Below are 13,592 nucleotides of genomic sequence, written 5' to 3'. Positions count from 1 at the left end.
ATACATGTCATAGGATCTTAACCAATCCTATATGTTAACTAATACTTACGCAGTATAGCCAGAAACATGAAACCAAAAGTGTGGCTCTACATAGTTTGTTTTTGTCACAAATAATGTGTTAATAATTGTACATGCAATTGGACTTTTACTTAGGTTCTTTTGATGTTACAATTTTCAAAATTGCATGATAGCTACGCTTTAAAGTCTTTGTTGGCCTGTGAATGTTACCAACTGTTTTTATTCTTTCATTTTTAAAAGGTTGAGAATAATTGAGCTAAGAAAATCTTTATTGATGTTACCAATGTAGTTTTATATGATGATGAAAGGTCTGCTTTAATAACAGTTCAATCACGTTTGCATTTACAATACAGAACTATAGCTGTATCATTACAGCAACACAATGCATACTATGATAATACTTGCTGAATCTGATTTTACATTTGTGATCGTTCTCTGAGACGTGACCGTATGCAATTTTCACCCTTAGATTATCGATGAGGATAAAAAGTTTAGTGTCCCGAGCTGCATGGGTAGCATTGCTGATGAGGAAGGTGGATCTAATCTGACTTTTGAATACCCCTTTGATGATGTCACTGTAATTGACATTCGCTGGATAAGGGATCTGGTTCTTAAAGCCATAGAAGTTTTAAACAATATGAAAAGATGGGAAGCCTTGGTACATATAGCAGTTCAGTTCAATTTACTCTCTCAGTAAGTATTATTATCTGAAATATTACCTTAGAAACATTTTTCACGTGTACTGAAAAAATAGCAATATTGAAATTGCAAAAATAAAAATGCAGTGAACTATAAAGTATTCATATCTAGTCATTAGACATTTTTGTCTTGCACCAACACAGTTTGTAGTTCTAGTTTAAGATAACTTACAGTAAAATAAAATAACTGGGGGACAGATTTTGGTTTAACAGCCATTTTACATGATTTGTGCAAGACTGGAATTTATTTATGCACCCTATTGGTATTATACAATACAGGTTGAGTATCCCATATCCAAATATTCCGAAATACGGAATATTCCGAAATACGGACTTTTTTGCGTGAGAGTGAGATAGTGAAACCTTTGTTTTCTGATGGCTCAATGTACACAAACTTTGTTTAATACACACAGTTATTAAAAATATTGTATTAAATGACTTTCAGGCTGTGTATATAAGGTGTATATGAAACATAAATGAATTGTGCAAATGTACACACACTTTGTTCAATGCACAAACTTACAAAAAATATTGGCTAAAATTACCTTCAGGCTGTGTGTATAAGGTGTATATGTAACATAAATGCATTCTGTGCTTAGATTTAGGTCCCATCACCATGATATCTGATTATGGTATGCAATTATTCCAAAATACGGAAAAATCCGATATCCAAAATACCTCTGGTCCCAAGCATTTTGGATAAGGGATACTCAACCTGTATTATTTATATTTATTCTTATTACAGTGAGAGATTTACTGAGCAAGTAACTCCATTATTGGTGAATGCACAGAGGATGCTGGCTGGCAAAATAATTAATACAGAAGGTTCTGAGACTTACTTCAATGGAGCTACAGAGGAAAGTGATGGAAAGGTTAGTTACTGACTACTATTTGTTGCATAGTTTCAGAAAAATATAAAAATGTACCCCAGTTTATGGACGTGATGCACATATTTGTGCATCTGATGTTTATATGTATTATTTGATCCCAATTAATTAATCAATTTTTTTAATTATTCAAAAAATTGGCTGAGGTCTTTTTGTGATATCTGCTACCATTTGGTTCTTCTGTTACATAATTACATTGCTGGAACATGTACTGGCAAACTTGGTAAATATATTAATGATTCTCTCTTCTGATACATAATAGAATGCTAAGATCCTATGTTTACATATGAGAGATTGCATTTAATCTTGTATATTTCTTATCTGTTTCGGTATAATTGATGGTAACATTTTCTACTACACTATTTTCCCTTTTCTGTTTAAAATTAAATATGTTCAGTGGAACAGATAGGTTATTGAGCACAAAGAGCCTTATTTCTTCATATTTACATTTCGTAAAATGAGCTTTATTATATATTTTTTTTTGAGTTATAGTGATGGCACATTATGGCTAGAAAAATTGTTAGGATGTTTTTGAAATGAAATAGCTAGCACTGAAATACCCAAGAAAAAAATGTATGTCGAATGAAGAACTAAATACCTAAACATACATATAGAAACTACAGTACTAAGATTGCATAGTCAGGCAGGTAAGGTTTGCTAAAGTAAAGCCATGTGCCGGTTGTTATAGCTGTGAGGCTGGTAGAATATCTTTTTTGCCTAGACTAAGAACGGCACATTTTTGAACAGTCATTAAACTTAAAAACAAAGTGATCCAATATGGAAAGTTCCCTCGGGACCCTTACAGTGTGAGCTGCTGATTGGTTGATGGGGCAACTTCTCCACTGGCTCATTTCTCCGCTCTTATCACTGCTTAGTAAATGTCCCCCTAAATTGGTAACCTTACTCAATGTATTTTTTAAAAGACTGGCTGCAAAGACTTTTATATGGTTATTATATACTTTTGTGTTCTTACTTTAAGTAGCTATGCCCTTTGTTGTGATTAACAAGACTATACACAGTGAACACCAGAACACCTGCACCACTCACCTTCTCCACGTCTGCTGTACTATACCATAAACAGTCCAGGTGCTAATATACAGAAATGGAATAACTTGCGCCCCCATGGCTGCTCGGTCCAAACACCCATATACTGTATATACTGAATTTTCCTTTTTTCATTGTGGCATTCCTGAGGAAACTCCTAAAATCTACAGCAGGGTAAAAAAACATCAAAGAAACCTCATCAGTAACAATTGATGGCGCTTACAGTGGTCGGCCTGAAAACTCACCTCAATACAGCTAGATGCGTGTATCAAAATGTTTCTTTGGGGCCTTTACACCCTTCACCAGCATATAGTTAACATACTCTCATCTCTCTATAGGAAATACACTTATGCAACACCTTATATATGGGTGAGTGTATTTCCTATAGAGAGCTGAATGTATGTTAATTATATGCTGGTGATGGATGTAAAAGCGCAAACAAAACATTTTGATAAATCCATAGTCCTTGTCTTCAAGGTTTATGATGCATTTACTAGCTTCTATGCTTATTTGCTTATTATCCTTCATACACTCTGTATCTGAAATCAAATAATAAAACATGAATATTGCTTTTTTTTTTCTTGTTATTCAGTTTTTGCTAAAAAGTAATAACTCCAATAGCCTTTATTCTGTTTAGCAAAACAAGAACATACTGTACATTTTAGTTTTTATATTTTTACTAAAGAACAATATTAACATTGGTCTATCTTCTCCCACACTGGATTATCTATAAAGTATCATTGCTGTTATGGTATTTAAGAAACATGCAACAATAAATGTTTCTTCTTTCTTATATTTTCTGTTTTGTTTTCCTCTCTAGATGCAATGCAGGAATTACCTCGGTAAACCCCTTTATGTTGGCCCAATCAGTAGTAAAGGGAGGAATCCTGGAGCCAAAATTGATCACAGACAACATATTGGTCATTCAGGTCAGATCTGTGTTACATCTGTGTACTTGAAGTATATTTTTATCCAAAGCAAACAAATAACCACAATATACAGTTGTGTCCTCTTACATTTTTGATCTGTGCGCTACAAGACTGATTACACATAACCCCGTGTGACTCAGTAGCGCTGAACGTCTTTTTTGTAATAGGACACATGAGCAGCTTCTGCTGATTAAAATGATATGCAGCATGCCTATATTCTGTGTGTGACTGTATTTGCATAGAGAATGCTATACTACAGTGTTTTCATGGAAAACACTGTAACGTGGCATTTTGGATGCAGATAAAGCCGCAATTACACACAGAATGTAGGCATGCTGCATATAATTTTAATCAACAGAAGCTGCGTGTGCTTTCTATTATACTACATTGCATCTAAGTCGCATTTTCACAGAAAAAATACAAAAAGAAAGACACTTGGCGCTACTGAGACCCGCCACGGAATGGCGCGACTTCAAGGGCTGTTTAGCGTGACTGCAGCAAGTATGTAAGAGGACACATCTGTACTTTGTCTACAATATGTCTACCTCATTGTCCAGTTTATGTAGAAACTCACTACTTTAACTTTTCTTTAACAACTTTGAACTTTGGCAGATATATAATTTTTCTTGATGTTTGTACAGTCATTTTAATTAGGTTATATTAAACACAAGTTTTTGCAAAGTGTTTTTATTTTCATGCACTTCTCTGTGAATTGAGCACAACTTCGACTGCCTGTGTATTTTGTGTGGCCTTTTAATTCTTTAATAAGACATAGGTATCATAATTCTAAAAAAAAATTGGGATATCCCCTGAAAACAGCCACAAATTCTAAAGATCCCCTGAATATATGTATGGAGGACACCAGCAGATATCAGAGATAACTGCCATGTTCCCCCTTTTTCAGTTGCAAATGTAGCCCCCTTAGATTTCTGTGGGAGATGGAAGAAGAAGGACCCATTCTTTTGTTTGATGTTGTCAAGGCTATGTTAATGGGATTCGAGCTTTGCATAACAACTGATCTTTTGGTCCTCTTTGATGTTCATGAGACGTTGGTGTCATGACTGAGGTTTAGTGAAGTCTGTGCGGGCGACTGGAGAATTATATGAATACTACCACTGACCTGGTTTGGGAGTGTTGTGGACTCGAGGCTTCTTTCGGTGACTGGGAAGAGGAACCGCAGCAGAGATGGCCGAATCTAGGTTCTCCCCATGCAGGATTAGGTCGGCAGACAGGGGGCACGTGTGAACGCTGAAGGTCTCCTGAAAGACAGAACTGGAAAGGCGCTGATGAATCAGTGAAGAATACCAGGTACAACTGCGCTAAAGTGCACTGGATGCTTGGAGACACTGAGGTGCTAGGAGGCACGGAAGTGCGTAGAGACACTGGGGTGCGTAGAGACACTGGGGTCCTTGGAGGCACTGAGGTGCTTGGAGGCACTGAGATGCCGGAAGCACGGAGATGCTGAAGCACGGAGACGCTGGAGGCACGAGGTGCTGAGGCACGGGGGTGCTGAGGCACGAGGTGCTGGAAGCACGGAGGCACGAGGTGCTGAGACACGGATATGCTGGAAGCACGGAGATGCTGGAGGCACGAGGTGCTGAGGCGCGGAGGTGCTGAGGCACGGAGGTGCTGGGAGGTACTGAGGCACGGAGGTGCTGAGGCACGGAAGCCACAGGGATACGGGAGCTCTGGAGATCACAACTACAACAGCAGTAAAGATGAACCACGGCAGCTGTGGTTTTCAGTTGAGACTATGGAATATAATACTGTGCCTTTAAGATGAACCACTGCAGCTGTGCCTTTACTTTGAGACTCGTGGAAATAGTGATCATCAGTGGCAACACAAAAGTAAACCAAACAGGGTAACAAGGAACAGAGTTTTCACAGGAACTAGAGTATAAAGGTTACCTTTAGGGAGCTCAGCTTGAAGACTCACACATAGCTGTGAGTGTGACACAAGGAACTGGCCCAGTTTCTAACTCAGCCTCCAAACTTATACTTCCTGGTTCTTGGTGATTGGTGAGCAGGATTAGGTGATGCAGAGAGTCTCAGGCTGGCAGAGGATTGGACAACTCTGGATCAGGTGATCAGTCACTGTCATGTGACTACTCCAGACTAGGCTGTGATGTAGAATGAGGCCTAGCAGGCCGAGAGAACACTGAAGCCTGAACTTCATATTACTGAATTCAGCCTCACACAGGAGATCACCACAGGTGGAGCTAATTAACTATTACCTTTCAGGCAGAGAACTCAGGTAAACTCATAGTGCTGACAAGCTGTTTAACTCAGTGAGTAAAAAGACATAGGATCCAGGACAGATGGCAGGGGTAAGTCACCAAATATGAAACCTACAGTCAGGATTGTGACAGTATCCCCCTCTTCAAGGGTGGACTCCGGACACCCATCTTGAATCTTAGAGGAACTTGAGAAATTCATACGGAAGAATTTAGGACCTTCGTTGATGCCTCTTCTTCTTACGGGAACATTTGGTTTTGACCAGGGAGAGTGGAATCTCCTGTAAAGAAAAAAACTTCCTTAGAAAACATGGGACCTCCCCTGAAAGAAGTAGCATCATGAACTGGATCAAATTCAGAGTCTGAGTCCAAGTCTATTGGAAGATACCAGTCTTCTTTGAGAGTAACTACATCCGTTTTGTAAGCTGCATTAACAAGTTCAGAACAACACAAGGAACTTGGAGTGGAATCAATGGAAACATAACCAACACTTAAATCAACAGGCTGTTGTCTTTGTACTGTTTTCCAATTCTTGGCATTCCTGAAATTCCTAATGTATTGGTTCATCAAGGCATTATCTTGCTCAGAAAGTGATGGGTCAGAAAACGGAGCATCGGCTGAATGTTCTGAAGACTGAGTGGAGGATGAAATTGGACTCAAGGAAACAGATGCCACTGAAACAACATTAGAATGAGGTACACATTCAGACATTAGATCAATAGCCTTGGTATTTTTCTTGACTTTAGATGATAGAGCAGAATTATCCAGACATCGAGGAGAAGAGGTATTAGAATTCCCCGTGGAAGCTGTGGACTCAGTGCTAGAAGACAAGGAAACAGAATCAGAGACAGACTGAAGTCTAATTTTAGAACTAGATGGTGGAAGTCCTTTACTGGGACCAACTGACAAAAGTTCTTTACTCGGACCAATGCTTGGAATCTGTTTGAGTCCAGATGAGCTTGAACAGACTGAAACTGGAGAAATCTTTGGCTGGACGAGTAGGACTTAATTGGATCTGAGGATACTTGAATTGGCTGGAACCAAAGGAGACTGACCAGGCTGGTCATGGAGTATCACTGGACCGGCTGGAATCGGGACGGACTGACCAGGCGGAGCCTGGAGTATTGCTGGACCGGCTGGAACCGGGACGGACTGACCAGGCTGGACCTGGAGTATTGCTGGACCGGCTGGAACTGGGACGGACTGACCAGGTAGAGCCTGGAGTATTGCTGGACCGGCTGGAACCGGGACGGACTGACCAGGCTGGACCTGGAGTATTGCTGGACCGGCTGGAACCGGGACGGACTGACCAGGCAGAGCCTGGAGTATTGCTGGACCGGCTGGAACCGGGACGGACTGACCAGGCTGGGCCTGGAGTATTGCTGGACCGGCTGGAACCGGGACGGACTGACCAGGCTGGGCCTGGAGTATTGCTGGACCGGCTGGAACCGGGACGGACTGACCAGGCTGGGCCTGGAGTATTGCTGGACCGGCTGGAACCGGGACGGACTGACCAGGCTGGGCCTGGAGTATTGCTGGACCGGTTGGAACCGGGACGGACTGACCAGGCTGGGCCTGGAGTATTGCTGGACCGGCTGGAACCGGGACGGACTGACCAGGCTGGGCCTGGAGTATTGCTGGACCGGCAGGAGCCCCCTCTTCACGGGGCTGGGCTGAGGCAGGAGCCCCCTCTTCACTGGGCTGGGCTGAGGCAAGAGCCCCCACTTCACTGGGCTGGGCTGAGGCAAGAGCCCCCACTTCACGGGGCTGGGCTGAGGCACTCTGTAGACTCTCTGGCTGGGCAGCGCTCTGTAGACTCTCTGACTAGGCAGCACTCTGTAGACTCTCTGGAGCTGGACCCTCTGAACCCCTCTCTGGGGCTAAAGACACGGACACCCCTCCTTGGGCTGAAGACACGGACGCCCCTCCTTGGGCTGAAGACACGGACGCCCCTCCTTGGGCTGAAGACACGGAAGCCCCTCCTTGGGCTAAAGACACGGATGCCCCTCCTTGGGCTAAAAACACGGACTCCTCTGTGACTCTAAATGGCTTGAATATTCTTCTCTGGACACCCAACTTGGGATAAGGTCCTTTAATCACCGGACCCCAGTCATAAATTTGAGTCTCTTTCAGAGTAGCCATCTTGATACCCCTGTCAGCAGTAGCAGGATCGGCTACTGTGGACGACTTGTAGACATGAGCACTGTGATACTGAGATTTGTCACCATTCTCTGGCTTACGAAGAATGCAGTCTTTAACAAAATGACTGGAATTTCCACAGTAAAGACAGAGGTGTAGCTCCCTACGCCGCTGACGTTCAGCTTCAGAGAGTTTGGGCCATGGATAGCTCTGATGAACAACTTTTCCTTGCACAGAGGAAGAGACTCTATTAACTGGATGGGACAAAACAGGATCAACAATGTTGGTAGTATTCCTGAAGAGATCAGGCATCACAGAAAGAATACTAGACAAAAGTTCTTGTAACTGTAATAACATCTGGTAGAAAAACTGCAGTTGGTCAGGAGTCTTAGTGCAGAAGGTCAGAGAATCTCTGGTGAAAGAATTCCGCTGCAGACACTGTGCTAATTGATGCTGAGTCGACTCCAAACCCTCCAAGCGTCCTGCAATATTGCTTAGGAGGTCCTGCGTCAGACAAACACTTTCGGCCGGGTCCATGTGGCCAGTTCCTACTGTCATGACTGAGGTTTTGTGAACCCGGTGTTAGTGAAGTCTGTGCGGGCGACTGGAGAATTATATGAATACTACCACTGACCTGGTTTGGGAGTGTTGTGGACTCGGGGCTTCTTTCGGTGACTGGGAAGAGGAACCGCAGCAGAGATGGCCGAATCTAGGTTCTCCCCATGCAGGATTAGGTCGGCAGACAGGGGGCATGTGTGAACGCTGAAGGTCTCCTGAAAGACAGAACTGGAAAGGCGCTGATGAATCAGTGAAGAATACCAGGTACAACTGCGCTAAAGTGCACTGGATGCTTGGAGACACTGAGGTGCTAGGAGGCACGGAAGTGCGTAGAGACACTGGGGTGCGTAGAGACACTGGGGTGCGTAGAGACACTGGGGTGCGTAGAGACACTGGGGTGCTTGGAGGCACTGAGATGCCGGAAGCACGGAGATGCTGAAGCACGGAGACGCTGGAGGCACGGGGGTGCTGAGGCACGAGGTGCTGGAAGCACGGAGGCACGAGGTGCTGAGACACGGAGATGCTGGAAGCACGGAGATGCTGGAGGCACGAGGTGCTGAGGCGCGGAGGTGCTGAGGCACGGAGGTGCTGGGAGGTACTGAGGCACGGAGGTGCTGAGGCACGGAAGCCACAGGGATACGGGAGCTCTGGAGATCACAACTACAACAGCAGTAAAGATGAACCACGGCAGCTGTGGTTTTCAGTTGAGACTATGGAATATAATACTGTGCCTTTAAGATGAACCACTGCAGCTGTGCCTTTACTTTGAGACTCGTGGAAATAGTGATCATCAGTGGCAACACAAAAGTAAACCAAACAGGGTAACAAGGAACAGAGTTTTCACAGGAACTAGAGTATAAAGGTTACCTTTAGGGAGCTCAGCTTGAAGACTCACACATAGTTGTGAGTGTGACACAAGGAACTGGCCCAGTTTCTAACTCAGCCTCCAAACTTATACTTCCTGGTTCTTGGTGATTGGTGAGCAGGATTAGGTGATGCAGAGAGTCTCAGGCTGGCAGAGGATTGGACAACTCTGGATCAGGTGATCAGTCACTGTCATGTGACTACTCCAGACTAGGCTGTGATGTAGAATGAGGCCTAGCAGGCCGAGAGAACACTGAAGCCTGAACTTCATATTACTGAATTCAGCCTCACACAGGAGATCACCACAGGTGGAGCTAATTAACTATTACCTTTCAGGCAGAGAACTCAGGAAAACTCATAGTGCTGACAAGCTGTTTACTCAGTGAGTAAAAAGACACAGGATCCGGGACAGATGGCAGGGGTAAGTCACCAAATATGAAACCTACAGTCAGGATTGTGACAGTTGGCTTGCATCTAAACAGTTGGCTTACATCTAAGTAGACTAATAATGGTATGTACAGTATACTTGAGTATTTTTAAAGGCTTACTTTGAAGTGGAGAACCTGTTCATGAAAATGTGACAGCATTTTCTAACAAGTTGTTTGATGTCTCCTTTGATTTGATTGAGCAGCTGGGTCTAGCAGCCAAATGGCCTTCTACCCATACCTTAATAAAGTTTTACAGATTCAATCTGTTTGCATCCAAAGAAACTAGTTTTAAACACATGGTGTTGCGCATTGCAACTTCAGAGCATACTCTTCCATAGTGGCAACTTAAGCATATCATTGGAGAACACTAGGGGCCCACCCTGTATGCTCTGGCTCTCTCCTTTACTGTAAGTTTAAGTTTGTTCTAGGAGGACAACCTCTTCCTTTGTCTTTTTTTTGTAGGTTTTGTCTCTCTTTCTGCCCCTATCCTGTGTGGGTTTGGTTTGTAAACAACTGATTCCCATAAGGCTAGGGGATATAGAGGAAGGATTAAGACTTCTTAAGCTCCTTGTATAATATTTCTTAAAGTTCCCAAACTTCTGTCCCTCTTTTCCCCATTATTAAAGTACCCTTCAATGGATTCGGAGAAATATATTTGTTAGAAACAGGGTTATGGCACTCGAAGGCTCTTCTTGGTTTATAGCTCCCATAGCATTGGTATTCATAACAGATTTAATAGTTCACTCTATGACAGATATGAGCTGTAGTGGAAATGTCAAAATCATATTTTAAAGTCATTAGTATAAAATAATGAAATTATGTTATTACTGCAATAATATGTACGTAGTTTAGTAACAGTCAGGATTCTGGTGCGTTTGTACAACCTTGGGACACAACATTGTGTTATCGGAGCTACTGTAAATTCACTGCTAATGCAGTTACTATCTCCCACCCTAAAACATATCACTAACAAAAGAATACCAGGCTCTTCACATTTAAAATGCAAATACAATATCATGTATTTAATTTCTTCTCACTGCTATTGTTGTTGACAAAATCACAATATATATATATATATTTTTTTTTTTTTGGGGGGGGGGGGGATTCCCCCCCCCCCAAATCCATGCCCCTTAATAAAGGTCTTTTGTAACAGTCTAATCACTCCTAAAAGTCTTTCAGAAAAAGAACAATTTGGAAACTATGAGTATGCAGTCAGTATGTACAATATACTGTACGTATTTTAAAGTTGCTATGGAACAATATTCTTTCATATATTTACTATTTATGTTTTGTACTGTAGATGGCCTCTATCATGTTTTTTCTTTGACTAATCAATCATGAATGTTGAAAAATGTTTTTTTTTTTTTTAACCAGAATACACATATCTTGAAACATCAACACTTACAGAATGTAATGAGTGCACACTTTTAGTAAGAGTTTTGTAGCAACCCTATTTTACCTTATTTCAGATGGTAAGCAACTTGAAGCACATACATGTGTTCCAGTGGATGTGATGGATACCTTTGCTTGCTTCCGCGACAGTCTACAGAAATCTAAATACTCAAGCAGAGCACTTAAACACAGCAGAAAACTACTCACTTTATTCCTCGCATATAGCCAAGGTACAGTGATCCATGTATATGTAAAAGTACTTCTAGCATTACTAGTATTTTGGACCCATCATTCACTGGGTCATGAGCAAGCAAAATACATAATAAATTGGAACTGCATGTTCCCAAGGTTGCCTGATGTTTCCTATGTCTGCCTATTTTTCTCCCCCAGGTCTTGCTCTCTCGTTCCCCCTCTCTCTTATTTTATCTCCCACACTCTTCACCCCCATCTCTCTGGCTCTTTCCCTATCTATCTGTCTTTCCACCTCTTTCCATGTGACTCTCTCTGTTTTCCCCCCTTCACCGTTCTTCCCAATTCCACATTCCAACAGCTCCAAAACCATAATAACTTAAAATATGTACAAGACTTTGTACCCTATAAACAGAGGTGGATTGGCCATAGGACTAAAAGGGAAAATATCCGGTAGGCTGACGTATCCCGGAGGCCTGTTTTGTTTGCTGACATCTGTCTCCCCCCCCCCCCATGACAGACAGCTCACCGCACACTGCATTGTTCCCATTCATTCTGTTATTCCATCTCTGCAGTACAGTAACTCTGCCATCCAGTGATGCTGCCGTGGCTACACAGTATGTTATACCTCTTGTGGTGTCCATGTCAAGCCACTTCTATAACGTTTTCCAGGTTATAGTTCCCAATCCGCTCCTGCCTATAAATATAATAATTCTTCTCATTTGCTTCTCACTGTTCAAACTACAGATGCCTATGAATAGTACTACATGGAACTGAATGCATGAAGATCATGTGACAGTCCCCAAGTTTACCTATTCTACCCAGACCTCTCACCATCAGTGTTGGCTCACGTTATTGAATGTTTTCTGCCATTTGATTTCATATCGCCAACTCAAACTCAATCTTTCAGAAACATATTTAATCATATTCTTATTGGTCAATAGTAGCTACTTACCTGGCATCTCTATTTCTGTTGACAACACAAAGAAAGCCCTAGTCCTCAAGCTCGCTGCCTAGATTTCTTCTTTGATAATGAACTGTCCTTTGCCCCCCATATTCAGTCTGTATCCAAATCATGTCACATAAATCGAAAAACCCCTATCCAGAATATGCCCAGATCTTACACAAGACACTGTAAAAACATCATGTATTCATTATCTTAGACATTGCTTGTGGCAAGAGTCTCCTTAATGGTCTTCCTCTAAACAGACTACAATATACACTGCTCAAAAAAATAAAGGGAACACTAAAATAACACATCCTAGATCTGAATGAATTAAATATTCTTATTAAATACTTTGTTCTTTACATAGTTGAATGTGCTGACAACAAAATCACACAAAAATTATCAATGGAAATCAAATTTATTAACCCATGGAGGTCTGGATTTGGAGTCACCCTCAAAATTAAAGTGGAAAAACACACTACAGGCTGATCCAACTTTGATGTAATGTCCTTAAAACAAGTCACAATGAGGTTCAGTAGTGTGTGTGGCCTCCACGTGCCTGTATGACCTCCCTACAATGCCTGGGCATGCTCCTGATGAGGTGGCGGATGGTCTCCTGAGGGATCTCCTCCCAGACCTGGACTAAAGCATCCGCAAACTCCTGGACAGTCTGTGGTGCAACATGGCATTGATGGATGGAGCGAGACATAATGTCCCAGATGTGCTCAATTGGATTCAGGTCTGGGGAACGGACGGGCCAGTCCACAGCATCAATGCCTTCCTCTTGCAGGAACTGCTGACACACTCCAGCCACATGAGGTCTAGCATTGTCTTGCATTAGGAGGAACCCAGGGCCAACCGCACCAGCATATGGTCTCACAAAGGGTCTGAGGATCTCATCTCGGTACCTAATGGCAGTCAGGCTACCTCTGGCGAGCACATGGAGGGCTGTGCGGCCCCCCAAAGAAATGCCACCCCACACCATTACTGACCCACTGCCAAACTGGTCATGCTGGAGGATGTTGCAGGCAGCAGAACGTTCTCCTTGGCGTCTCCAGACTCTGTCACGTCTGTCACATGTGCTCAGTGAGAACCTGCTTTTATCTGTGAAGAGCACAGGGCGCCAGTGGCGAATTTGCCAATCTTGGAGTTCTCTGGCAAATGCCAAACATTCTGCACGGTGTTGGGCTGTAAGCACAACCCCCACCTGTGGACGTCGGGCCCTCATACCACCCTCATGGAGTCTGTTTCTGATTGTTTGAGTAG

The 13,592-nt window shown here is 42.8% G+C and overlaps 1 protein-coding gene across 3 annotated transcripts in view; it reads left to right on the top strand.

Moving 5' to 3' along the window:
* CFAP54 (cilia and flagella associated protein 54) overlaps positions 1-13,592 on the top strand; it is a 736,502-nt gene that overhangs the window by 373,420 nt on the left and 349,490 nt on the right. For all 3 annotated transcript variants that reach the window (XM_063927747.1, XM_063927746.1, XM_063927748.1), the window contains exons 38-41: positions 488-711; positions 1,462-1,588; positions 3,468-3,576; positions 11,269-11,421. In XM_063927747.1, the coding sequence (XP_063783817.1) occupies positions 488-711; positions 1,462-1,588; positions 3,468-3,576; positions 11,269-11,421 (613 nt within the window). The remainder of the gene's footprint in view (positions 1-487; positions 712-1,461; positions 1,589-3,467; positions 3,577-11,268; positions 11,422-13,592) is intronic.

The sequence above is a fragment of the Pseudophryne corroboree genome, chromosome 6 (genome assembly GCF_028390025.1).
Source record: "Pseudophryne corroboree isolate aPseCor3 chromosome 6, aPseCor3.hap2, whole genome shotgun sequence".
Classification (NCBI taxonomy): domain Eukaryota; kingdom Metazoa; phylum Chordata; class Amphibia; order Anura; family Myobatrachidae; genus Pseudophryne; species Pseudophryne corroboree.
The sequence above is the reverse complement of the archived record's forward strand: the minus strand, read 5'-3'. Positions and strand labels throughout refer to the sequence as shown.